Source organism: Meles meles, chromosome 13, assembly GCF_922984935.1.
Source record: "Meles meles chromosome 13, mMelMel3.1 paternal haplotype, whole genome shotgun sequence".
In the NCBI taxonomy this organism is placed as follows: domain Eukaryota; kingdom Metazoa; phylum Chordata; class Mammalia; order Carnivora; family Mustelidae; genus Meles; species Meles meles.
This window is the reverse complement of record NC_060078.1, coordinates 78,029,049-78,056,310: the sequence shown is the minus strand read 5'-3', so window position 1 is coordinate 78,056,310 and position 27,262 is coordinate 78,029,049. Positions and strand designations below refer to the sequence as shown.

The window sequence follows — 27,262 nt, the reverse complement described above, 5'->3', positions numbered from 1 at the left end:
GTTTCAGTTGCATTAACCAACCCCCCCCCCGCCCCGCCCCCGCCGCCCCCACCGTGCAGACGCTTCAGGGCTGGCAGGCAGGCAGGTCGTCATTTGTTTTCTGCCTTGAACTAAAACAACGCGACGCGATCAGCCGGCGCGCCGTAGGTCTGGGTCCCCAGGGAAGGAGGGGGCGGTGGCGCGGGGCGAGGCCGTCGCCGCACCTCTCGGGGCCGGCGGTGGCCGCGGTCTCGGGCGGCTCGCGGGCGTCGGGAGCCGCGCCGAGTCGGGGCGGCCGGGCGCGCGGCGCTGATTGGCAGAGCGGGCGCCGCCGTCCAGGAAACGGCTCGGGTTTCAGCGGGGGCGTGACCCGCGGGGAGGGGGCGGCGGCGGCGGCGGCGGCGGCGGAGAGCGCCGCGGAGAGCCGAGCGGGCGGGCGGCGGGTGCGGAGCGGGCGAGCGAGCGAGCGCGGCCGCCACAAAGCTCGGGCGCCGCGGGGTCTGCGCGCGGCGTAGCTGGCCCGGCGCGGCGACTGCTTCCCGGGCTGGCGGGGCCCGGGCGCCCCGAGGCCGCGGCTTTCCAGGGCGCCCCGAGCGTTCGCAAGTTGCGAGCAAAGTTTGGGGGAGGAGACGCCGAGCCTGAGTCCTTTCTTCCTCTCGCTCCCCAAACCCGAGGGCAGCCGGCGGGCGTCATGCCCGCGCTCCTCCGCAGCCTGGGCTGCGCCTGAAGCCTCGGAGCCTGGGCGCAGGCAGGACCCGAGGACCGCTCGGTTTCGGAGTTTCCCCCGAGTTCGTCGCTTGCTGCATCCCGACTCGCGCCGGGCGCGGGGACAGACCGGCGGCCGAGGAGCGTTGCCATTCAAGGTAATCGCCGCGTCGGGTGCCTCGGGGAGCTTCGCCCGCCGGGGAAGCTGGCGCCGCGGGAGCCCGGGACGCCGGGTGCACCGTCCCCCGAGCGGAGGGCGCGGGGGACTGGCACCGTGGAGCCTCTTCCCCCTCCTTCCTCTTTGGCTGCGTAGGTGATGGGGGAGCCGGGTGCTGACCGCGGCCCCTCGGGAAGGTCTGCCTCTACTTACACCCCATCCAGATGCTGACGTCTGCCTTTGGCACTGACACCCCCTCCCTGTCAAACTCCGGCCGGCGCCGTTCCACCGGTCGGCGCGATCTTCCGACCCCAGGGCGGTCAGGCGAGTGGCGGGGCCACCTCGCTGGTGGATCGGCCCCGCGGGTCCGGGGTTCGGAGGGGCATCGTGGGGATGCCTCATTCCGGGGTCTGGGGAGCGCTCGCCTGTCCCATCCTGGCCGGGGTGGGCGGGTGGAGACCGTTCCCCGGGAGGGAGCCGCTGGATGGGACTGGCGACCTCTCCATATAGGGCTGGCTGTGCTCGGGGGGTGGCACCTTGGGCGGGTAGGCCGCTGGGGTTCCCCGGTTTCAGTAACCGGCGCCCCTCTCCCGCGGCCGCCGTCCGTGCTGGAGGGAGCGCCCCGCGCCTGGGGCTAGGGGGCGAACTGGACCGACTTTTCTAGCTCGCCGCCTGCTCCGCCGGCAGCAGCTCGGGGGTGTCGAAAGCGCCGGCGAGTTCTAACTTGCGCGCTCATTCTTTCAGCGCCGGGGCCGCGCCGGGGAGTCAGCCGAGGACCCTGCGAGGCGCTGGCTCCCACCCTCGCGGCCACAGGGCCAGGCTCAGGGGTCCCGGCCTGGCGCGCCGAGTCACCGCCGCTCCCTTCGAAGCCCCGCTCCCGCCAGACCCTTCTCCGGGCCTGCCTTCCTCCGGCCCAATTCAATAAAACCTGCCCTTAAAAGCAAACCTGCTTTCACACTCGGGGCACCCATTATGTGTTTGGTGTGAAACGCTATCAACATTTAAAACCCCATTGTCCCCCTGGTCCCAAATCCCTGTAAATCTTCCACTGGCCGCGACTCATTTTCATCTGAAAAGCCTGTTTAGTTTGAATAGAAAAGCAATCAGGCGCCCCTCTACCTCTCCCTGGAATGTCAATTAAAATGCAGATTTCTCTGAGCTCTTTAGCGCCCCAAGAAGGGGGAGAAAAACAGGATATTCCAGGCAAGCAAATGAAAGAAATGCTACAATGGAACAGGGGCTGGTGGTGTTCAGGAGTTCCCCAAAGCTGCGGCAAGTTCTCACTGGCTTGCTAGCATTAACCAGGGCATGGATTGTCGTCCTCGATCAGCCTGTATTTTGTGTTTTTTTTTTTTTTTTTTTTTTTTTGAGATTTCTGTATGTTGAAGAACCTCTTCTCCATCCCCCCTTCCCTCACCCTCCCAGATTTGACCCCTGATAGCTCCCTCCATTACTCAGCTCAGAAGACAAGGAGAACAGTGGGGAGGCTTTGAGCTCACAGATAGGTCTGCCCCCTGGGGGGACCCAGGCATCCCAACCTTGCCTGGCACTGTTGACTTTCCTGATGTAGAATCCACCAGAAACAAAGCACCCAAGTGCGCAGCATGGGTTAGCCGGCAGAGGACAGATAAGCGCTCAGTGATAGAAGGTCCTTAAGGTAGGACTGTGTTGGTTTGTCTTCTTGGAGTGTAGGGGGGGTTGGGGAATATTTTGGTTAATTGAGCCCAGCACGAACCTGGCATAGGGGCCACTCGCCAGCCAGGCTCCGTTGCTTGTCACGTTGCCTGTCTATGGGGGCAGGCTTGTGTCCAGGTGAAAACGGACCAGGGGGGCGGGTGGCCACGGAGAGCCGTCCATCATAGGGAGGGTGACAACTCCTCCCCGGGCCCAGGCTGAGAAGAGAGTTCCCTTTCAAGGGGAAAAATAAACACGCCGGGGCTTTCACTGAGGCTCAGACTCCAGGAAGGATTATGGTATTGAAGGCAGGAAGCCGGGATTGTGGCCGCCAGCAGCCTGCTGGGCCTGTGTTCCCAACACCGAGCCTCGGGACCTAATTATCCTGCCTAGGAGGTCCCTCCACACTTGTGGCCACTCTGGTGAGGAGCTGTGCAGACCTGCGGCCTTAGGCCTCCGCCTTCCAGAGATTTGGGCAGGGAGCGGCCTGGGGCCTTGAGCTGGTAATGGCTAAAATTCAAGTTTCTCCTGCAAGCTGATGGGATGAATGAATGGTGTGAGCTTTAGCTGGTTTAGGTCACTGGCCCGTTTTCTCTGCTTGGAGCAAAGGAGGCCCTTCTGGGCCGGGACAGGTGTGTGATGAGGCCAGGGAAGCAGCCCAGGATGAAATCTCCTGCTAGGATTTAAGATTGTTTAATGAAGTTGTATCAGAGGCAGAACATTCCCATGCATTCTGGAAATGCTTAGTAAATCAATGAGAATGCTTGTGTACTTTCCTCCCACACGTATGTAGAAATAGATACGGAGTTATCTTTTGAGGCTCTTAACTTCAAGAGGAAAGAAAATTGAGGGGGGAAAAAACATCCTTCAAGCAAGCAGAAAATAGAGGGTGTGCTCACAGGCACACGCTTTTCTTGCTTTTGCTCTGAATCACACCGTTTCATACGTGCTTTCTTTTGAAGCAGAGGTTTTCTTTTTTCCTTCCCAGGAACTAGTGCAGCATTCTCTTTTCCCATTTTAATCCTTAGTCAAGGCTAGCAGGAACAGTTTTTCTGATGTAGCTTTGGAGAGGCTCAGGCAATGTTGAAGTCTTACACGGCAGAATTTGGAATTTGGAAACATGGAGTTGGCCTGCCCAAAACCCAGGTTTTGGAGATTTTTGTATTAGAGTTCTCACCCTTACACACACCCCCTCCCCCCTTTAAAGTGAGGTTCGTTTGTTTCACCCAATCTGTGATTGTTTCAAATTTTCTCAAGTTTGTATATTTCGGTTCTGCACTTAGTCATGGAGGATAATGAATGCACTTAAAGTTATTTGGAATAGTTAAGCTTGGACAATTCTCTTTGCTTTTGGGTCACATGGGTGCACAGACCAGTGAGTGCAGCACCCTCTGTAATTTTTGAAGTCTTAAGTAATAGATTAGCCTATTGGAAGTTATTGGCCTCATCACATACCAGGGCAGGAATTTGCATATCACCTTCGACCTTAATAAACACCTGCCTTCGCATCCCCTCCCTTCCGTCACGCACACCCCCGAGTGGGCTGAAGACAGTTACGGGGCGGGGGTTGCCCATAGTTGGAATGGAGTGGGATTCAGGCTTTGAACGTATTGGTGGCTCCGTTCATTCTCCCGTAAGTGGCTGCTTGGTGAAAGATTGAAATACATTTCCGTATTGGAAAATGAATCCTGACAAGTGTAAACTGGGGGGGCTTTCTGGTCGCCTTCCTGGGGTTCCCTTTCTTTTGCTGGTCTCCTTTCTGGTCCAGCGCTACAGGGAGGGTGCGTGCGGTCAGCCGCGCTGCTGCAGCCCCAGCAGAAAGTCTGCACGCAGACGCCTCCACCGTCCAGCTGTCTGAAGCCTCGCTGGCCTAAGAGAAGTTAACAAGGCGGGTTCCGCCAACCCGAGCATTGGTTAACTTGCTTTTGTAGTTGCCCTTGAAACTAAGGTCACGTTGCTTCTGCGTTTTGAGGGCTGTGGATGGCAGAAGAGAGTGCGCCTTGCCTAACCGGAGTGGCCGAGGGAGCTGTGTCCTGGAGCTACTCCTTCATCTCCGTTTCTTTAAAAATATACTTTCTTCCAATCGGCCCGACACGGCTCCCGGGGCACCGGTCTGGCGGGAGCACCAGGGACCCTGAGGCGTGCGTGCCAGGTGTTTGCAGATAATGCCGTGGAACTGCTGGCGCCCGTTCGAAGAGGCTGAGAAACTGTTGTAGCCCACTTGGGTTTGCACCCGTTGGCACTGGCGAGGATTTCACTGACTGGCCGACTCTGTCTCCCCTAGAGGCTGCAGCAGCTGCGGGAGCCGCGGCCAGACCGGCAGCGGCGGCTGCGGGAGCACCTCGGCTCCGGAGCCCACTGCAGGCTGGAGGCGTTGCTGGCAGTCCATGCTCGCAGGCGACGTGTGCAGATGGGAGTGACGTCCACATGGAGATATGGAAGAGGACGGGGGATTGGCACCGCCGCAGCCATGGTCAGCTGGGCCCGCTTCGGCTGCCTGGTCGCGGTCACCATGGCAACCTTGTCCCTGGCCCGGCCCTCCTTCAATCTGGTGGAGGATACCACATTAGAGCCGGAAGGTAAGTTGTTCCCTCTCACCCTTCAGGTCACCAAGTTTGTTTGGGGATGTGTCTGGGGAAGCGGCCCTGAGGTCAAGGCCTGCGTTGTGAATCTTTAAGAGCAAGAAGCATGAGCTCTCTGCTCCCTGGCAGGTCTGAGATTGGCAACTCCCACCTCCCCCAAAGTCCGAGATTGCGGGAGACGCTTCCTTGCTGTGGCGCTGTGGTTAGAACGGTCCAGTTTGGTGGCTTCTTGGTGTGTGCGCTCGTTTTCCTGCGCTGGGTGAGGAAGGCAGCTGGCCCTTCACCTTCTTCCACTTCCCCGGGGGGAGCTGTGGGAGGGGAGCCTCTAGGTGAATGCCATCGAGAGCCTTCCTGGCAGGAGCAGTCTTACTGGAGGGAGAGTCTTCCTTATGATGTAAAGAATTGGCTATTTTCTGACAAAAGGAGCCGCAAAGGGAAATTGCCAATATCTGCAATGCTGACATTTTATTTTCATTGTCTAAGGAGAAAAAAAAGCTTCTGGAGCTCACAGAGATACTTGATGGTTTACTTTTTTTTTTTTTTTTTTGTAAAGCCACTGTAATTCCTAATACCTAAGCAATACGTCACAGAAGCTGCAAATTCTGTTTGAGGTACATTTGTAAGTGACGGTACCTGGGTGTCTCCCACATCTGTGACAACTTCCAGGGGGACCGTGCCACACACTGGCGTTCCAGCTTTGGAAATTGAATTCTAAAGTCAGAAAGCCAGTTGCGAACACTAAATGGGGGTGAATTACTCAGCTGGGCAGGTCTGGAACCTCTTTCCCCGGTCCTTCCGAGACGACAGTAGCCAAGCCTCCACTTGGGGTGGCATTGAAATCTGTCATCAGCCAGGAATGTTGGTAGCTGAGTTATTTTTCGAGTGGTAATCCGAGAATAAAATGGCAGATCCCAGCACTCATCGCCACTTAATGAACCTGTTTGCTGAGAGCCCACCTGGTGCTTGCTTCGCTTTGGGGGCCTGCCGTGCTCCCGAGTGGTCTGGGGTCAGTTCAGCTGTTCTGGAAAAGCACCCGGGGCCACAGGCTGGCCGAGGTCAGAGAGCCTGGTCAGGACAACACGGGAAGGAGGGCTGCATTCTTGCCCAAGGTGACCGCACTGAGAGAGGGGCTCCCAGTGGGACCCCATGCGTGGGTCATGAAGGGATAGGAAAGGGCAACGGCTTTTCTAAAACGGCCCTGATTTTACCCAGAGCAGTTGTGCTCTGGCCAGAGGGAGGCCGGTGCTGTGTCTCCCACAGAGGCACAGAGGCCTCGTGAGAACAGGTGCGGTGACGTCACAGTAGCTTCTCAGGGAAGGGGAGTCTGGCAAGAGTTTGTGTCTGTGGCACTTACAGGCTCTAGCTGAGGTGATGAGGGGACAGCCTCCTTGTGACCTGTGCTGGGACGTAAGCACAAGTGTGATTTGCAAAGGCAATACATTTCTGCGGGGCTTAAAGGGAGAAAAAAGGGTCCTGGTTTCTGAAAGTCAGGGCTGTACTTCTTTAATTTTGCTAATAATTAAAATCGATGTGTTTCCTAATTGCTGGTTCTCCCTTGAGTGCGAGGCTCAGCGTGCAGCCAGGTAGCTGAGCCAGGATTTCCTCCTACCCGATGTGCCTGGAATGGCCCAGGTTAGGAAGAAACTGTCTTTTTTCATTTCTACTCTCAGGGCAGCATATTCTTGGGAGTTTATCTCAGCAGAAAGTGTAAAATGGTCCTGGGGACTTCTTTTCTCCTCCTTAATTACTAAGGAAAGTTTAAAATATGCAGGAAGAAAGAGGTGGGGTAGAGAGGGGCAGAAACCATGGACAGCGATAAAGTGCCCCCAGTGGTTCTTTGTGTAAAAATTTGTCTCCAACAATGGGAGTATTGTTGAAAGCAGGTCTTCCCAACCTGGGATCTGGGGCTGCTCTTGGGGGTTGGGGGTGGGGTGGTTCGCCAAATCCCCCAAATTATAGGAAATACTTTGCTAAAGTTGTTTCATGCATTTTTCTGGGCTCATAGCTTCTGTGAAGTTTGTGTCTAGGGTTGTGAGATGTTTTAAATGGAAGGTGCAGACCCGCAGAGGACTGGCTTTGCAAAAGCATGCGAACCCCCCCCCCCCCGTTTTCCTTCCTGTCCTCCCATGGTTTGATAAGGTGACCTTGAAAGGTCTTCATTAATGTTGTGTATATTAACATCCTCAGGAGGCTTCTGGTTCCTTACGTTAAGAGGTCACCAGGAGATTTCAGCATCCCTGGGAGCAGAGAGTGGTCAGCGTGTGGCCTGGTGTCTCCGGGGGACCCAGGACTTGTCAGCCTCCTTGTTGCCCGTGAGATGGGCTCACATGTCTACCCTGTCCTGTGTGGGCTGGCCCTGCCAGTTGCCACAGTGTCAGGAAACGTGGAGGCTCTTGGGGACAGTTGGGAAGAAAGTCGCTCTGTCATGAAGAAGGCCCTTTGTGACTCCAGGCAGCTGTGTTTGCTTTCTGGAGCGTCTGGGCCGCCCTGGTCTGTCCTGGTCTGTCCGTACCATGTCGGCAACCGATTTGAGTTCTTACATTGCAGGTAGCTTTGGTTTGGGGTCAGAGGTCATTAGGAAGGTCATCTAATTCTGGATGAGAAAGGAGTTAGCTGGAAGCCAGTGGACTGACTGGGAAAGCTCCAGTTTAGGCCATGGTCCTCCTGCCGAATTTGGGGGAAGGAGGGGAGGTGGGAGGGAAGGAGGGATGACGAATGAAGTAGTGTGTGCCAGTCCCAGCCTGTCCCCTGTGGTTAGTGTAACTATAGCTTTGGTTAGTAAGTTTAACCTTAACCTTTTATTGCCCCAGACCCCACCTTGGAAAACTTTCTGGTTTGTTAATTTGGAGGCTGAGATTAGATGAGGTCTGTTGGGCTGGCCTGGAGGAAAACGCACCCAGGGAAAAATGCAAGTAAGTTCCAGGAAGGAGCCTGAGCCCTAAGACTGGAGGGTCCTTTTTCAGTCTTCTCTGCTTTGTACGACATGATCCTTTATCATCGTATCCTATTGCCCATTTGTCTTCTGGACACGATGAAGTAATAACAAACAGTAGGGTTGGATCTACTCAGCTGACTTGAGAAGCAAATACTCTCTAGGAGATCTTAGTTAATATCCCTGATTAAAAAAGAATATTTCCAGTTGGTCATTCATTGTTGTGGAGGAATGGCTGAAGGCTATAAATTCAGTTATTGATGCAAGGAGGGGGGCAGTCCTCAATGCCAAGTGCTGTTCTGTTGATTAATATTCCCATTCTTTAAAGTAGAGTCAAGCTTGATTATCCCGGGGTGACTCTTTCGAGTTCTTGTCACCTACTCTGGTTAATGAAGTCATTGTTGACATTAATGGTATCTTTGTTTACACCAGCCCAGTGGGAGCTAAAATAAAAGGGCTTTTCCAACCCCAAACCCCTAATTACTTTCCCACCCTCCAAAAAGTGTGATTCTGGAGAGCAACAACCTGGGCAGAATGTAGTTTTCTTTTCTTTCTTTCTTTTTTTTTTTTTTAAACCAGTTTTTTCTGGCCACTTTCTGAGAGGTGATGCTGTCCTGGACCCATGTGAGTTGGTCCAAAACTCAGTAGCAGAGCGGGTGAGCGCAGGACGCACATGGGGAACTTTCGAAGTTCAGATTTTCCCGGCGTGGTTTAAGTTCTTTTTTAGAAGTATTGCAAATGCCACAACACCAGCCACTCGCATTTAATTGCAAGTTAAGAGAAGAGAAAAAAAAAGAATGTATCCGCATACCCAGAGTGAATGATTTAAAATAATCCTCTGTTTTGTATTATCTGCGTCTTTGTTCCTCAATACAAGTGTTAATATTTAAGAGTTGACTGGAACTGGAGAGTTAGCTCAGGAACAAGGACTTAACTCTGGGTCAGTTAAACCAAATGCAGGCTTATGCAGTTAAATACACAATGAAGTACACACTGTTTATTAGTATATAAAGTATTTCACAATTCAGACACAGAGAACTATGCTTAATACTACTTTGAGAGCGACAATTTGGCAAGCTGAGTTTCCATACTCACTCCCTCTGATCCAAAGTCAGCGTGTGTGTGTGTGTGTGTGTGTGTGTGTGTGTGTGTGTGTGTGTTCTGCCTGTTTATTCTAACCAGTCAGAACACTTTGAGTACCTACTATGGGATGAACTCCCCCACGAGGAGCCAGAAGCGGTTCTTTCCAAGTCCTTCTGACCCAGCTGAGGGTGAGAATTCAGATAACCAGAGCAATCTAGTGGGAGATGTTTCCAGTATGAGACCGAAGGAAGAATTACACATTTACGCAATCCGCAGGGTAGTGTTGAGGCAGGAAGAGTCCTGTTCCGTGTTCATATTCTCCCTAAAATGTGTCCAGTGGCCTTGCAGCCTGACGTCTGTTTGGGTGTTGACTTATCCAGGTAATTGTTAAAAGGTTACCACCCTTTCTCCGCACAGTCTGGCCTGATTTTCCATCTCCGCGGACGCTGTCTGATTTTAGTCTTTCAGGGAGAATGTGGGAAATCAGGTTTTGGCCCCAGGTAGGAAGTAAAACTGGTGTGCTACCTTACCTGGTCCTGACTGGAGTCCTAGCATGGTGACTTGGCTCGGTAGGCAACTCCGAAACTATTTGGGGACGTTTTTCAGGTGATCCCACAAATGATTCCAATGCAGGGTGGTTTTCTGCTGCTGTATGGAAATTCCTGTGATTTTTCTTATTTGTTTTCCTTGAGGAGGGTTGACTTTAGCCTAGGGTTTTTGTTTTGTTTTGTTTTTTCATTATGATTTTATTTATTTGTCAGAGAGTGAACACAAGCAGGGGGGGACGGCAGGTAGGGGAGAAGCAGGCTCCCTGCTGAGCAGGGAGCCCGATGTGGGACTCGATCCCAGGACCCTGGGATCATGACCTGAGCGTCCCATGGCTCTGTATGTTTTTTTTATCCATTTGTGGTGTCCACTTAGTGAGGTTTAGTGGTGCCTGTGTTTCAGCTTTAATGGCATGGCTTGAAGCTGCTCACCATGCTTTTGCCTCAAGGCCTCTGACCTGCCTTTTCAGTGGGTTTCTTTTAACTGATGGTGACTGTGTTCGAGGCTGTATGCGGCTGAACAGTGAGCCTGAAGTAGGGGCTGAACCTTTGGTCTTAGCTGAAGGGGGGTGAGGGGGCCCTTAAACACAGCCAGCCACACTCCTATGAGGCAATCTCACCATCAACTGAGAATCTGAAGCTTCAGGGTTTTCAATGTATCCAAGATGAGCAAATGCCTAAGAACACAGCTTGGACTTGTTAGAGGCTCTTGGACTTGAGATTTTAGTATTTTTATTTATTTTATTATTTTCCTATGTAAGCTCTATTCTCATCGTAGGGCTTGGATTCATGACACTGAGATCAAGAGTCACATGCTCTACAGACTGAGCCCACGAAGGGCCCTGGACATGAGATTTTAAAGCTAGGTAGAACTTGTGTTCCATTTTGGGGCAACTGTTTTATCTTCCTGTGGAGGCTTGAGGCTTTCTGGCTGCTGTAGAGTCTCCACAAAATGGCCTCTTCCTTCTGCTTACCCAGGTAACCTGGAGTGACCCAGCTGGTTTAGCTCTGGCCTTCTTGAATTAGGGAATGTGTAAAGAAGGAGGTAGGGAAGGGAGCCTGAGCCAGGCTCTTTAATGAGTCTGGTTGAACAAGCTGTTGGCCACTTTACTGTAATGATCCTGTGTGTCTTGGAGATGCCTTCTGGAATGAACAAAGGTTACACTTTTCCCAAGTGGTTTTTTTTTTCCCTTTTCTTTACCCCTTCCTTGCTCTGATCTGTGACTACCCCCCCCCCTTTAAAGGTTTTATTTACTTATTTGATAGAGAGATCACAGGTGGGCAGAGAGGCAGGCAGAGAGAGAGGGGGGGAAGCAGGCTCCATGCTGAGCAGAGAACCCAACGCGGGGCCCAATCACAGCACCCTGAGACCATGACCTGAGCGGAAGGCAGAGGCCTAACCCACTGAGCTACTCAGGCGCCCTTGTGACTACCCCTTTTAACAGGGCATGATAGAGAACCCAAAATGGGTTTCACTGGGCTTCATTTATGTAACTTCAAGCTTTTACCCCTTCTATATTCATGCAAAAGGATATTTAATTCTCAGGACAGACTGTGGCTGCCCTTGAAGAGCATACGTTATGTAAAATGGGCATGCTGTAGGTTTTCGGTGATCTTGTTTTGGGAAACTTGCACCATGACGGAGTTGTAAGATGTTGGGTGTGAACTGTTGTCATTTATTCCACTTTGGAATACATAAGTAATTACACCCCATTCTGGATTTTTGCCACTTCATGGGAATATTGTAAATTTCAGATTCTTTTGTACTGAGTCAGGGACCTAAGCTGTGGCATATTCTTTCCTTTAACCCCTTGTTCAGCTAAAGAACGGTAAATTCTAAGTCCTGTACGAGTGGAATACATATATGAAATTTCAGGTTACAGTGAATATGTTTTATGAGGAGGTCAGAAGCCAGCTTATAGGAAAGTTCTTGATATATTCAGGAATGAGGACAAGGTACGTATTTATTTGTTTGACTTATGTATCACGTTCCCTGGAAAGAAGGAAACTCAGTCCTGAGCTCTAACACCAAGAAACCCTGTATGAATTGTCATATTTATTTTCTAACACGAGAACTCCTTCTTTGTGGTACTAGGGTCTCTCTTTTCACATGACTGTTCACTGTTAAGGTTTTCCAGCAGGTGTCATGCTTTAAGAATACGTAGACATCAGGAAGGCCATCTTGGCCTGTTGGGTGCGGAGCAGAGTGGGGAGGGACCTTAGAGTGAAAATAAGGGTTATTGCAGTGACAAGTTTTGGATTTAGCCTTTTTTGAAAACCCCGAAGCTTCAGATTCTCAGTTGATGGTGAGATTGCCTCATAGGAGTGTGGCTGGCTGTGTTTAAGGGCCTCCTCTTTGTTCGCCAAAGCTTTCTGGGTTTCCGCCAAAACACGTTGCATTCTTAGCTGAAGGCAGGTAGGTGTATAATTGAATTTGGATCCTAAATGTTCTTAATGTTTCAAAGTTAATATCACTCAAATCTTTAAAGACCAAAAAGCCCCTCTAAAATTAGCTTAAATTTTTCATCTTTTTTCTCCCCATAGAAACGAATGAAATACTGAATGGCATGTGTTGTGTTTTCTGGAGACAGACAGAAGGAACTTAGCCTTGGGAGTTAGGCAAGTCAGACTTGAATCACTCTCCTGTCTTCTGGTGCTGTGACCTTGGATAAGATAGATAATCTCTCTGAGCCTGCCTTTATCTAAAATGGGGCTGATAATATCTCCGTGAAGGGGGTAATATGAAGATTAAATGCAAATGGAGGTAGAGCCCTTACTGGAGTTCTTGGCCTAGGAGAGGTTCTCAGTAAATGCTACTTTTCTCCCTACCCATCCCTACTTCCTGTCTATGTAAAAATCTGATAAAGGATTTTTAAACATTTTTCAAAAAAAATTTTTTTTTAACTCGGGCGGGGGTGGGGGGGGTGGGGTGGGGTGGAGGGAGAGAATCTTAAGCAAGCTTCTTGCCCAGCATGGACCCGGATGTGGGGATTGATCTCATGACCCTGAGATCATGACCTGAGTCGAGACCAAGAGTCAGATAGTTAACATCCCACTGAGCCACTCAGGCGCCTTGATAGAGGATTTAAAACCAGTATTTCGGGTATATTTATCCTACCACGTATAATGATAAATCTTCTGATGAGAGGCATTTACATTAATTAAAATAGAAGGGGTGCTCTAGGCTCTGGGCTATCCAACCCTTTTTATTTTCATGGGGTTTTTCTGAGTCTGGACTTCAGGAGTGTGCTCTGGTCGCCTTGCTGGTTGTAGTCCAGATGGTTCGGGGTTGACCTGTTTTTCCCCATTGAAGAAACGGGTCGCAGCTCTGCAGTCATGGTGGGACACGCACTTCGTGGAGAGCCGTATATTTGGGCAAGGAAAGAGTTTTTCTTTTTTTTTTGTTGGAGGCTTCCAAAGGGTTGTCATCAGGCCCTGTGAAGAATGATGGAGACTGGGGGGTAGGGGGATTAGGAGCGGGGTGGGGGTGTAGCAGGCTCTGCTTTTGTCTGGGCCGTCGTATGTTGTGGACATCCCGGACAAGTTTACCCTAGTGATTTCCCCTGGGCAGCCTGCTGGGCTTTCCCTGGGGCCCAAGTAGTTAGGCTTCCCGAATTTAGGGAAGGGAGGGAAATTGTGAGGGGACACACACAACTGAAGGCAAGGTACTGAGCAGTCCTTCGCATGGTATACCCTCGTGGGGTCACTTGATAGGACCAGTGGAGGTGAGAGGGGGAAGGGTCAAGACAGGTGGGTGGGGTCATATTCTTTAGCCTATTCCTTGAGAAGATGAGGACAAAGATGGTACCAGGAGCTCATTACCATTTATTAAGTGCCCGCCATGGGTTAGACATGGTGCTACATACCTTGACCTGTATTATCTTTAGCCTTTCCCCTCCCCCATTAGTTGAGATACGATGGGCATAGAGCACTGCGTAAGTGTAGGGTATATAGCATGATGATTTGACTTACTTATATTATGAATGATTATCGTAGTAACTTTAATATCCATTATCTCCTATAGATGCAAATATAAATATATATGTATGGTTTTCCTTGTGATGAGAGCTGTTAGGATCTATTCCCTCAACAACGGTCCCGTACAGGAGATAGCTGTGGTAATTGTAGCCATCCTACTGGCTAGTCCTTGTTTATGTAAAACTAGAAGTTTGTCCCTTATGACCACCTTCCTCCGGTTCCATTCTCCTGCCACCTCCAGTCTTAACGACCCAGCTGACCCCAGGTGTTACGCACTGTCCTATTTTATGGAGGAGACTCTTGGCTGAGACTCTTGGAGATGGAATGTTTCCTCCAAGACCTCACAGTTAGCGTTGGCCCTGGCGTTTGGGTGAATTTATTGGTATGACAAAGATTTATCAGTTGTTTCCTTCTCTTTCCTGAGTGGGAGGGTATTTTGTGGAATACTGTGCCGGCCCCTCATTCTTTCCTAAATCTGTCATTGGACTCTTAAACACGTAAGGATGCTGCTGGGTGATTCTGTCTCTTCCCCACGAATCCACACCTATTTTCCTAAAGCTATATGAAGAAAAGTCATGGGCAATAAAACCACTCCAAGAATTACCCCTTTGTGATTCTTCTAGAATGGCCTTTGGTGGTATGTAGCATATTAGTAAGGAGCTAACCCTTCTACTTAGTAGGGAGATGCCGTGAGTCCCAGTTAGTGACCCAGGCTAAGTCACCTGGCAGGTGTTTAGGCAGGTAGGGCAGGCTGGCCTGGTATTTGCCCATTTTCTGGCACTTTGCTCTGGCACTACGAAATCTTTGCCTTGTTGGTTGTCACTCTGATAGCATGTCAAGCTTTTCCTCTGAGTTTCCGTGGGGTCAAGACCCACCCGCACAGACCAGTGTACCTGGGGCTCCTGCCACCTGTGGTCATGGCAATGACAGATGCCGTAGAAATGACAAATACCTGGCCTTCATGATGTCAGAGACCAGGGAAGAAAAAAAAATAGTGGGGAAGGAAAAAATATTAAAGAGTGAAAGGTCAGAACAATACCTACACCTACACCAGGAGGGGCGTCCCAAGGGGAGGAAGAGGCTGGGGAGTAGAGCATTTTGTAAGCAAACAGAGTTCATGCTGGGTGGTTAAAAGTAATTTCTGAGCGGAGCTGCTGGTCCTGGAGGTGAATCGGGGCTGGTTTAGTCTGCGGGGCTCTGCACGGAACTTGGATGGTGACTGCAGAATGCACGCCCAGGGGTCGCGGGCGTTGAGAAGGGGGCGCTCGGTGCCCGACAGAAGGTGTTGGCCCGAGGAGACCCTGCACTTTCCCTCTAAGCCTCGCGGCCCTGGTGGGGTGACCACTTGGAGAGCTCGGCAGAGACAGCCGACCGTCGGCACGCTCTCCTCACTGCAGTGCCATCGACTTTGACTTTGTTCCCCCAGGTATGGTTTTTGAAACCCTACTATGTCCTCGGCTCTGGAAGGATGGCATATCAAGCCAAAAACAGCCTCAAGTGCTGCTGAGCGGGCAGTCACGGACCTTTATCACAGAGCTACGGAAGTGAGGCGCTCGTCCCCTTGCAGGGTGCAGGTGCTCTGAAGAAGCCGCCTGGCGGCCTCACAGGGAGGCAGGAGACCAGGGTGCTGCAGTGACAGGGGCCGGGGGCCTGTGTGAGGCTAGAGAAGTGGGCTGGGAGGTCTGTGGGCCATGCTGAGGATTTTTCTGGCTACTCCTGACTAGGCAGCTTCCCAGGCCGCAAGCATCCACAGCAAGCCAGGATGCTTGGGGGCCCAGCACCGCCCCTTCCAAGAGGAGATGTTCTGGTGGGTTTTGCAAGGGGCTCTGTCTAGAGAAGCAGGGTCTCTTGAGTTTGTTTTCGGGAAGGTTTTTTGTCTATGCAAAGACGTGGCTTAGGGCCTAGGAGAAAGGTTAGGGTTTAACCCCGGTGGCACCTTTCTTAATTTGGAATTTCCTGAATGAATGTGGTTTCAGTCCTGGGGCACAGGATGGCCCAAGGGAGACTTTCCTTTTCTCTGTAAATCACTGGAGAAAAGTGCCCCCCCCCTCCCCGTTGGACCTCCCTCTCCCGGTCCTGCCTTTCTTGGCTTGAGGGGCAAAGCCGCCTGGGGACGTGCCCCACCCACTGCAGAGGCTCCCTGCCCCCTCTGACTTTAGGAAACCTCTCCGAGAGGTCATTCCTACCCAGCTGCTTGCTAAGGACCCCTCAGGCTATGAATCTGTGCCTTCAGCCTGAACGTGATTTCTGTCGGCGGCCTGAACTTGCCGAGGCCTGTGTTGCTAGATCAAACCCATTCAAATGAGGAGGGCCATCTGTTTCCCAGTATCCAGCTGCTGTCCCTTCACTTGTAAATGGCCGGGATGCTGCTGGGTTGGGGCGGGGGACCAGTCCTGGGACACAGCTGCAGACTCTGAACAAGTGTTGGAGCCGGGGTCCTGCTGAGAGGAGAGAGGTCCAGCCCTTTAAGTCAACTTGCGATTGGTGTGGCAAAGGGCCCCGAGTTGAAGCGCGGGAGGCGGCTTGCCCTCGAGGAGTAACTCTTAGCCTGCCCCCTTTCCCTTTTCTTTTGTCCCTGGGGGCACCATTTCACTGGTTGTGAAAGTTCTTACTGCAGGATGGGCTGGGGGAAAATGTCACAGAGGATCTGGATGTGATCTGACCTTTCAGGGGCTTGTCAGGCAGATGTGCCCACTTGAGTATGTCCCTGTCGGGGGCGGGGGTGATCTGGTCCCAGAGCAGCAGTAACACTAAGTATGGAAAGGTGACTTGCGGCCCCTGAAAACTTGCTTCTGGCCTGTAGTCGGAAGGCTGGCCGTGGGACGTGGTCTCTGGAAAGCAGGCCAGTTTCCCCCTTGCTGTAGCCTGGCCCCTCAAGCTTGGGGGATGTGCAGGGCATGGGTTGGGCCCTGTGCCCCAGGGGTTTGGTGTTCAGGGTTACTTCTGGCATGCTGTGGGGTTGTGTGATAAGGCATCCTGTTAAGGGAACTCTGCTGGGGTTTCTGTTCCCCACATATAAATATCAGGGACCCCTGATTTGTGGGATGGATGAACAGTAGATGCTATTTTAATAAGCCACAGGCCTCTTCCCTCACTGAAGTCATCAAACAGGTGTCATCAGTGTTGGTAACAACACTCGCAGGACGTTTAGTTCCATTTACCAACATTCCAGAAACCCCCACTTAGGTAACTTACATAAATGCAATGTGACAGATCGGCGCACTTGTAAGAAAACCCTGTCCTAAAGTCAGAGGGATGCAAATCAAGGTTCCCCTGTGGTTGGGGAAAAAGAAAATCGGCTCTGGTAGGATCAAGCTACAACCCACAGGTAGGAGCCCAGGTCCGTCCTGGCTGGAGCTGGGGTAAGGGGCACTTTTTCTCAGATGTGCCCCCCACCCCCTTCAGGGTTTACAAAGGCCTTCCTAGGCAGCGTCCTGGTTTGTCCTCACGGTGACCTTGACCAGCAGCAGGCTAGCCTGGAGGTGTTTTTCCTGTTCTATAAACCAGGACTCAGGCTCGGCCATGGGAAGGGGCTGCCCACGTCAGTGAGGGTTGATCACAGCAAAACCAGGTCTCAGACTCTTACCCTTGGATACTGGTGCTGAAGTTCTTCCAGTGTGGGCCCTGGACCAGCCGCATGACCATGATCTGGGAACGTGTGGGAAATTCAGATTCTCAGACCCCCACTCCCCGAGGAGCTGTGTTTTAATAAACTGTCCAGGTGGTCTTTATGCAAAATAAAGTCTGAGAAGCGCCGTGATGATCCCCTCTTGAAGAAGGTCAGTTGAAGAGGGCGGGCCGGCGGGGGAGCGGACTGTACTCGGCTGTGTATGTAGGAGGTGCAGAGACAGAGGCTGTAGTGCCTTGGAGATGAGAGCAGCGTGGGCTGTGTTGATGGGAATCAGCAATTTTCACAGAGATGATACCTGAGCTGGGCTTTGAAGCCTGAATAGGAGTTTGCCAGGCAGAGCAGTGGGACAGGGTTTCCAGGTAGAGGAATGAGTGCCCATGAGAACAGACAAGTCTAGGGTGTGAGGGAGAAGGTGGAGAGGGATCTGGGGCCGGGAGCAACCAAGGCCTTAATGTGAGTGATGTTCTTTGGGGTTTTCCCTGTCAGAGTGGGGAGTGGTCTTTGCCCTTTTTTTCTTTTCTTTTCTTTTTTTTTTTTTTTTTAAGTCAGGGTCAGATTTGCTTTTCAGAAGCTTGCTCGGGCGGACTGTGGCGGTGGGTTGGGGGCCTCGTAGAGGTCTTCTGGAGAAAAGGTGGGGGTCTTGCCGTGAACCTGCACATGAGGTCTTGTCCTTGCTCTCTTTTCAGAGCCGTTTCAGAGGGAATTGGCCAGGGTGCAGGTGCGGGGCCCGGTCGGATGGGAGGCAGGAGGGAGAAGCCGGGCTTTAGGGCGGACTTGGAGCTTGAGTCATGTTGCGGGGTGATTCCGAAAGGGCTGGTGCTGGTTTTGGGTGGCACCTCTGTAGCCGGGCAGCTGGAAATGGGAGCCCGAGAGCAGGGAGTTGAGCGGCATTGACCTGGAGCGGGTGGGAAGAACTGCCGAGATGGAGGGGAACAGAGGGCAGGGAGCCCCAGAGCCGGGGTGGGGTTTGGCACCTATTCGCAGACACAGGGTGTGTGGAAGGAGGGGGAGGTCCCGGGAAGCCAGGAACACCGCGGGGCTCTGTAGTTAGGAACTCACACATGCGCACAAGCAGAAACCAGAATGACACTATGGGGGCGCCTGGGTGGCTCAGTGGGTTAAAGCCTCTGCCTTCGGCTCAGGTCATGATCCCAGGGTTCTGGGATCGAGCCCCACATCGGGCTCTCTGCTCTGCGGAGAGACTGCTTCCCTTCCTCTGTCTCTGCCTGCCTCTCTGCCTACTTGTGATCTCTGTCTGTCAAATAAATAAAATCTTCTTTTTAAAAAAAGAATGACACTGTAGACGAATAACACTGAACCACGTGTTAGGGGCACCCAGAATATGATAGGAGGATCCCCTCTGCTATGTTACGTCCCCATCCTTCCATGCTGAGAACATCGGGTTAGGTGACTTTCCTTTCTCCCGTGCTTTGTCTGCTGCTGCCGAGGAGCCGAGTTTCGGCTGGAAGGTCTGTCTTCCTGCTGGCGCATCCATTCCTGTTTCTGCGGAGGACCGGCCCAAGCTCGATGCTTTCCGCCCGCTCTCTGTTTTACTCTGTTCCTGGTTTGCAGGTGAGGAGACAGGAAGTGATGACAAAAGCTGAGAGGTTTGTTTCCGGGCGCACAGGTTTTAAGTGGCAGATTGGGACTTGGGTCTGTTCTCAGTGTGTTCCTATCTCCAGCGTGTCCTTTTCCGTAGAGTCACTGGGGCGGAGACCGAGATGGGATCAGAGCCTGAATGCCAGGGCACCAGGAAGGGCATCGGGGACCAGCTGTGGGAGTCCAAGGAGTATCTGATTAGGAAGGTGGCTTAACCCCTTTATATGAGGAAGAGGGCTGTGCCGTAGTGAGGACGGGGGTGGGGGCTGGAAACATTTTGGGGGCTGATGAGGTTTTCAGAACCCGAGATGATGTGTTGATTTTAGAGGCAACGCCTCCTCAAGGCCACTCCTGATCTTAAAGATTGTGTTGATAAAGGTCCAGCAAATCCCGATCATTCCCTCCTTCCTTTACCTCCTGTGAAGCTCCGTCCCCCGGCCCCCAGTTCCCTTCCCGATACAGTGAGTATGAAGCCTTCCTGTGGGGAGAGAGTTCCCGGGAGTCTGGGTCAGCCGGCAGGGACACCGGCAGTGTGTCTAAGGAAGCCCTGAAGATCTTGAGACGTGCCCCTTCCTCCCGTGTCTGGCAAGTGTGTTTCCAGAAGGCAGGGGGCTCGGGCGGCTGAGAGCGTGGACTCCTCGTTGTATACCGGACCGGGGCTGTGGGCTACTGTGACAGAATTTGTGGGGCTGGTTTCTGCTTCAGATAATCTAATGGCTTGTTTGGGATATGCTTTTTGAGCAGAGGGGGCTGACTTTGGAGGTTCTCACTCAGGCAGAGCTCCTGAGGACTTGAGGCAGAGGGGGCTGGTGGTGCCTGTGTCCTGGGGGTCCGGTGGAAATTCTGCTGTCCTGAACATGAGGGTTCGATGCATGTGTCGTGACCAGGGAGTAAACCTTCCTTTTGGTGTCCCCCTCTCTCCCTTTTGGAGAACGTGATGGTTAACATCCTGGAACGTCAGGATCAAAAGAGGGAGGAGATACAGTAAGACAGGGAGCGAATATTTCCACGTTGGGTCTAAGTCTTGGGAGATAGTAATGACTCCTTAGATGGGCCTTCCTCGGCACTTGGCGGTGTCTCCAGTTTTTCTCATGGGCAACAGCATCATTTCTTTTCGAACTTGGAAAGCTGTTGGCCATGGTTCCCAGCGATAGACCGAAATTATATGAGGGGTGTGCCTAAATATATAATTTTTAATGGTTACCAGATTGGGACCATATGCCATTAACCCATCTGATCATGAGGCATGTGAGCCAGTCCAGAGTTTCTGGAACAGGCGAGCTACTGTGGCAGAGGAAGCTATTAGCCGTTGTTACGGGCCCCGTGGAACCGACAAGGGGCGTTTTCAGCGCTGACGTGTGTCTATAAGACACCCCGACAACTGGTCGGAAAGAGAAATCCGCAGCCTTTTAGCCTGGTTACGTATCTGCGTTCCATCGCTTTGACTTCTGCGTGTCCCCCGTTTTTCTGCTGGCAGCATTTCTCGAGGGAGGGAGCTTTCGTCTTGGTGCCGGGCGGCCTATTTGCCTCTCCCCCCTGCCTCTTAAAGAACAAGTAGTACCCATGCCTTATAAGGTCTCCGTTTGATGTCAGGCTTTTCGTCTTCTCCAAGTCTGATCTTGCAGAGGGGAAGCTTGGAGGATGTCTCAGCCGAAACAGCCAGGTCTGCCGCCGCCGCGTTCACCGGCTGTGTGTCTGGAGAGCCCCCGTAGTAGGGCCCATGGGGGTGGTCGTTTCTGATGTCACTCGGGGAGGGGACCCCGGTGCCTTTGTGTCTTCCCGGTGGGGAGTGTTGGTGCCAGGCGGGCCGATCTGGTGCCGTCAGCCTCTGAAGGTTACAGGAAAGTGGGCCGTGATGCCCAGGTCTCCACTGTCCCGACGGCCTCCAGTCCCGCTTGTGAACAAGCTTCAGGAGTCCTGTGCGAGACGAGGGGGGTTGTGGTCCATTCCCGTGGACAAAAGGTTGGGTACCGGCCAGTTAAAACTTCATACCCGGGCCACGGCGTGGCGGCTTCAGGTCGTCTCCGAGACCAGGAGGGCGAGTCGAGGCTTACCGGAGCGGACGGGATCCGCCCCCACTTCCTGCCATGTGTGGCACTGTGACTTCGCAGTGACATCCGCAGCTTCGTTCTGTGGCTGCTTCTGTCCAGACGCTGGCAGCCGCGCGGCGGTGATGTTTATTTCTCTTGTACGGGGCGGTGCCGTATCTGGGAGGGCACCAGGAAACCCAGGCTGTTTTACTACTCCTGCCCCCGGGGCTGGTGCGACAGTTCCCGTGGGAGCCCCGAGCTGTGCCGAGGGGCGCCGGTTTGTCCCCGCACCCTGCCACCCGCCAGGCCTCCGCTCCAGGTCCACACCCGGGGGTCGGGGGTGGGGGATCTGTTTCCCCAGTTCTCCCCGCTGCATCCTCGAAGCCGGGGTTCCTGTTTCTTAGCTGTGATCATCTCGGCTCGTGAAACGCCACCGTCCCGAGGAAACCCCAGCAGAGGCTGACTCTGTGCGGTGTGACGTCGTCGTCCTGCTGGCATAAGCTGCTTTGTTCGCCTAGAACAGTTTAAATCTGTGGTCCACGCTCCGCAAGCGATTGGACGGGGCGAGGCGCGGGCTTCCCATCTGTTCTCTGTTTGCACTTGGGCGCCATTTCAAAAACCACACGGGAAAGTTTATAGGCAAACGTTATAAAAAGTGACAGTCTGAATTGCTGCTATGGCTGGTTTGGCAACATAAAGCGTTACCTGAAATAGCTTACTGTTCCAAACGCCCACCCCGCTTCGGTTGTCCCCGGGCAGCCCTGCTGGTGACACTGACGAGTTACGAGGAACAGGCACGGTGAAGGCGTGGAAGTCACGGCCCTTTGCTGACTTCCTTGGGGTGTCCCCCCACCCTTCCCAGGCCGCTGGGCACAGTCAGCCAGGATTTGCTTCCCTCGGCTTGTTTACCCGGAGGTCAGCACCCACGGCCCGCGGCCAGTGACATCAGTGCTGTGTCACTCCGAGGGTTCATGATCCCTGCCTCAGTTTCCTTCTCTGCCCAGGTGAGGCCCCTCCGCTCCCCAGGGGTGAGGGCACGAGGCCTTCTGAGGGGAGTGGGGGGGTGACCCAGGGCGGGGACCACACAGACTGCATTCGGGGCCACCGCTGCAGGAGTGCCCGCTCCTCCGTTTCCTAACCTCCCCGTGGTCACTTTGTAGAGAAGCAGGGAGACCTCCTGCCGCTGGCACTTCTCAGGGTTTGGAACTTCTGGGGAGAAAGTTGAAACTCATGTGCCCAGTGTGTGCGTGCGGGTCATAGGAAGCAGCACGGTGAGCCCTCCCCGGACGTCACCTCACCCACCTGCCTGCCTAGCCATTTTAGGTCACAGCGACGGTGCCCAACGCTAGTGTGCGTCTCTGCTCGCTTTCTGACAGGTGGGGACGTTCCGTGTCTGTCTGGGGACATCCCTGAAAGAGTATTTAGTGTGGAGCACAATGGCTTCTGGAACCTTCCCCTGTTGTGATTTGGCGAGATCAGATGAGGGACAGCGTTGGGCTGTGCGTTCCACAGGGATGTCAGCCCCCTCTCTGCACAAGAAAGGTTAAAAGTAAGCTGTAGCATCGGAAAAAAACAAAACAAAACAAAAACCCCAATCCAGGAAATGCTAATATGACTATAATAGGTATTCTTTAAATCTCCCGGGGAATACTTTGCCCTGTGTGGACCATCGTGTGTTAGAGAGTGGGCTGAGCCGCCGGTTGGAGTCGGGGGGAGGCCCCAGCTGTGTCCGTGGAAGCGGACCGACCTCAGGGAACCTGCTGGGGCATCGCAGCCGCGTCGTCACTGGTGTCCGAGGACTGGGGTGAGGGAGATACCCGTGCAGGTGTGGGCAGAGCACTCGGGGGGCGTGTTTGCCCGGCGCGGGCAAGAAAGCCACCTGTAGGATTTGGGCACAGAAGAGAAACCCAGCCCTGAGTGGCCTCTTGGGGATGGGCGGGGACAGAGTGGCCTCCACGGAGCCAGCTGTTGGGGTTCCAGGCAAAGCACCCATGTCCTTGGCACCTTGTCCCGAGGTGTCTGATGCTGGAACCCACAGGTGGGTGGGGTTGCTCCTGGGAGAGTGGACCGGAGCGGCATCCCTTCCCTCCCCTGCTCGCCCCCCATCACTGTCCTGCTGGCGTGCACCCCGGTCTTGCTGGGCCTCATGCACCCGGGTGAGCCTTGTGTGAACGGATCGCTCCGGTGAGGGAGGAGCGCGTGCTTTCTGAATTTCCCACGCGGTAGTCACGGTCAGACTTAGAGTCAGATGGCTTCATCTGATGGATGAACATCGCTAGTGATGTATTTGGGGGAGTTACTTTATTATCCTTGAAGCGTATCACCTAACTGGGAGGCTGGGTGACCGTTCTGACCTGGTTTTACTAGAAAGAAAAACCACTTTTACTGTAAGTCATCTTCTATGGAGATGGGAGCCCGTCCGTAAAACTGTCCTGTGTCCTGCGGAGATCCACCCGTCCAGGTTTTGTCCGCGCATCCTCTGGCAGGAGCGGTGCTCGAGGCACCCTGAGCATCTTCAGCCTTCAGGGAAGATAGCAGCAGTGCCTCTCCGGGACCCACGAGCTGCAGGTGGGACGGTGGGGTTCCTGCTGGGTGGCTCACTGGGTCCTCCCAGGGGACACCGTGTCATTTGGGCCTTCTGCTCCTCAGTGGATGAGGGTCCGGGGATGCGGAGATAAGCGGGAACGGAGTGGACTTGGGCCTCAGGGCTCCATCCTCTTCTCGTGCAGGATGGCCCCTGTTTATCAAGCAGCCCCTGTGTGTCCAGCCCCAGACAGGACACGGTCCCTGCCCTTGAGGCCTCCTGTGTCCTGTCCCTTCTACGACCGGCAGGTGGTTGTGTCTTTGGTCACATGGTTCAGGCCCCCGTGGTTTTGGCGAGACGTAGTGGTTCACGAATTTCAGGTGAGGCAAAGGATTCTCAGGGAAAATGCGTTCCTTTAAAAGCAGGGAAATCCTGGCTCTGCCTTGGTCAGGGGAGAGATTTTTCTGTATCATAAGTGCAAGTATCTTTGCTTATCTTTTTTTTTTTTTTTTTTAAAAGCACCGTGAGTGCGTCCCCTGCCTGCCTGTCATAGGGACATAATTCCGACCTGAGGGCCAGGGTAGAGGCAGGCCAGCGGCACGGGTCCCATCTCTCCCGAAGAGAGAGGGGAGCGTCGTGGTTTGGGTGCAGCTCCTCCTCCTCAGTCGCCTCTGGATGACCAGCTCTGACTCAGAGGAACGTGCGGATGGGGCCATAGATGTTCCTTCATAGATATTGATTACGCGGGCTAATCCCGCGTAAATTCACTCTAACGTTGCCGGTGCTTTTCAGTAATTATTGGTTAGTTACAGGGAACGAAAGGGCGTCTGATCCTTGCTCTGACCAGCTGTGGAAGGGGTCGGCCAGCCATCCTTTGGGACACTGTGGGCCCTGAGGGGGCTCCGGGCTGCTGGAAGTGGGGCGGAGTCTGAGATTTGGGGCCAAACTGAAATACTTTTTCTCCTCCTCTTCCCTCTCCTCTTGCCCACACTTTTCCTCCTTTCCCTTTTCTGCCCAGGCTTCAGAGTTCAAGGTCTTTCTCTTTGTCCTGGAGTTCAGTTGCATTAGGACTTGACCAGCCTCAGGAAGTGTGGCCCGAGGACCTCCCGGCTACGTTCCTAGTGGCATTTTTCAAAAGCCACTTTGCCCTTCACTCCCGAGGGAAGCCTTCCTCGAACAGCCCATTCAACGGGGCTTGGCAAACTTTTTGTAAAGGGCAAGGCTTTGCAGGACAGAGGGCATCTGTTGGGACTCGTCCGCTCGGCCATTGTAACAACCGCGGCCCCAGACAGTACTTCGGGAACGAGCGTGGCTGCGAGCCAGCAAACCTCTGTTTACAAAAACGGGCGATGGCTGGCTTTGGCCTGGGGGCCGCAGTCTGCCAGCTCCCGCTCTGGGACGAGTGTCCCCCCCCCCCCCATCTGTGCTGGTGCTGCTGTCTTGCCTGGTTGGGCTTCCTGACCCTTGAGACCACCTCCCGTACTCGATATTTTTGGCCGATTTTCTATTTATTGTCGGTCGCCTCCGCTGTAATTAAGGTCCCACCCGTGTTGCAAGGATTTCCTTGTGCCCGTTGCTTCCCTAGCATCCAGGCTAAAGTGTGGCCCGTGGTCTGTGTTCAGCAGGTGTTGAATGAGGACAACAGACTTACTTGGGAAATGTAATGTGCCTGCGAGTTGGGGTTTTCTGCCCCTGTTGCCGGCTATGTTTGTCCACGGTAAACTTGACTTTTATTTTCTTACATTTTGTTGCGGTTGTCCCTTTACGTCCACATCCTCTTCAGCGTCTGGGCCCGTCTCGGCATGTGTGCCTTTGGAGGTGCCCCTTTGGGGAGCCCTGGGCCTCCGTGTTGGCCGGTGGTGGTGCTGTGGAGAATTTCCAGAAGCAGAAGCACGTGGGCCTCCCTGTTCCTTCAACAGTGGGACTAAGGCACGAAGCAACTATTCCCGTGTTACATGGGAGATTTGTCCCGACTACTCTCAGAAGGCCGAAACAGCTGCCTCGTGATGCCCAGATTTGGAGCCATCCCAGAGCTGGGAAGTTGGGTTCCTGGGCCTGGGACTCTGGGTACCGTTCACAGTTCCCATGGTGAGGGATGAAAGCCCATTCCTGGGTCCTTGTGGGTTCCAGCCAGCAGCTCTGGCTGCTCTCCTTATAAGCCTGTGGCTCTGTCTCCCCGCTCCTTGCACACGTTGTACCGTCCCCTCTTGCCCTGCACAGCTGGTGCCGGCAATCCTGGTCAGCACGGGCCCCTTCCATGTGGATGCCTGGGGACAGGGCAGGACACCAAAGGAGACCTGAGCCCTCCATCTAGATCTCGCTCTCTCCCCCGAAGACAGGGCAGGGCCATGGGATCCGTGGTGCTTCCCCAGAAGTGGGCGAAGCAGGCAGGTGAACAAGGAGGGTAGATCCTTGTCATCCCAGGCCTGGGGAACAGATGACAAGCTCACATCCAACAGGATAATTTGGGCCTTGAAGCACGAGTTGGGTAAATGGGGAGCTGAGGGAGGAAGGACCCCTAAAGGGACATAAAGTTAGAGCCCTGAGGGGACCGGAACCCAGGACGTGTCAGGGGAGCTGGCAGGCAGGGAGGGACCAGGCTTGCAGTGTCGAGGGTCGGGTGCACAACGCTCTGTAGGTTCGTTTCCTTATCCATTTGAGTGCGATACGGAGACCACCTCTTGGCTGTCTGGGGGCATTTTGATCTTTTCGGTGTGAAGAAAAACAGCGTGTTCCAGCTTATCCAGCACAGAATTAGGTCTCCAGACCAGCAAAGCAATCTGAGCCTGAGAATTTTGTAGAGGGACTCATTTGTCTCCCTTGAGTTTGAGGCATTTCATTTTAAGAAGCTCGGCTTTGTGACCACAGAGTCCAGCAAGTATAAATACAGGGTGCGCGCGTGTGTGTACACTTGTGTGTGTGTATGTGTGTACTTGTGTCTGTGTGTGTAGGTATAGACACACAGCTGTGCAGTTGCACTGAATGAAAAAAATGATAAAACACACATCCCTACAAATGAAAAAATGCCCCAGGAATAGAATTACCAGGTGTGACAGTTGTGCACAGACTTGGGACTGGCAATCGACTGAAAAGTTTTCTTGTACCATATCATTCCATGCTGGGTTTCCGGTGTGTGTTTACAGCCCTCCAGCTTGCACAGACCCAGCGGGGCCGCTTCCGCTGGGCGCTTCCTGTGGTCCCCGTCTCGGACACTCAGTCTGCTCTGTGCACGAGGCTGCCTCCTGGGTTCCCGGGCGCGGGCAGAGGCGAATGCCTGCGCGGGCCATTTGCAAACCAGCAACGGCCTCTCCCGGGAATAAACGGGCCGCCACTGACCTTTGTTGGACGTTCTCTCCTTTTCCTCCTTCCCATCTGTTTCCATCTTCTCTCTCCTACCTTTCTGCAGAGCCGCCAACCAAATACCAAATCTCCCAACCTGAAGTTTACGTGGCTGCACCCGGGGAGTCGCTAGAGTTGCGCTGTCCGTTGAGAGATGCCGCCACGATCAGTTGGACTAAGGATGGGGTACACTTGGGGCCCAACAATAGGACAGTGCTTACTGGGGAATACTTGCAGATAAAAGGTGCCACGCCTAGAGACTCCGGCCTCTATGCTTGCACGGCGGCTAGGCCCGTAGACAGCGATGCTGTCTACTTCATGGTGAATGTCACAGGTGAGTTGGCCCACGGGCCCTCCGCTCTCTCTCCTCTGTAGCTGTTTCCTGGGTCAGATCGTATTGGACGAGCGAAGTCATAGCGGGAGCCGCTAATTGGATGCCACGCACAGAGCTTTATAGTTGGCTGTTGATCTGTTTCTGAAGTTCTTACACAGGACCAGCTCGAC

General features: G+C 53.5%; 1 protein-coding gene across 10 annotated transcripts in view; it reads left to right on the top strand.

Moving 5' to 3' along the window:
* Positions 1-500: 500 nt before the first annotated feature.
* FGFR2 (fibroblast growth factor receptor 2) overlaps positions 501-27,262 on the top strand; it is a 102,160-nt gene continuing 75,398 nt past the window's right edge. For 4 of the 10 annotated variants that reach the window (XM_046026655.1, XM_046026654.1, XM_046026652.1 and 1 more), the window contains exons 1-2: positions 501-842; positions 4,800-5,094. In XM_046026655.1, coding sequence (XP_045882611.1) covers positions 4,926-5,094 — 169 coding nt within the window. In that variant the 5' untranslated portion in view covers positions 501-842; positions 4,800-4,925. Of the gene's footprint in view, positions 843-4,799; positions 5,095-26,825; positions 27,093-27,262 lie in introns of all 10 variants that reach the window. The other 6 variants (XM_046026646.1, XM_046026645.1, XM_046026647.1 and 3 more) reach the window with 3 other exon arrangements.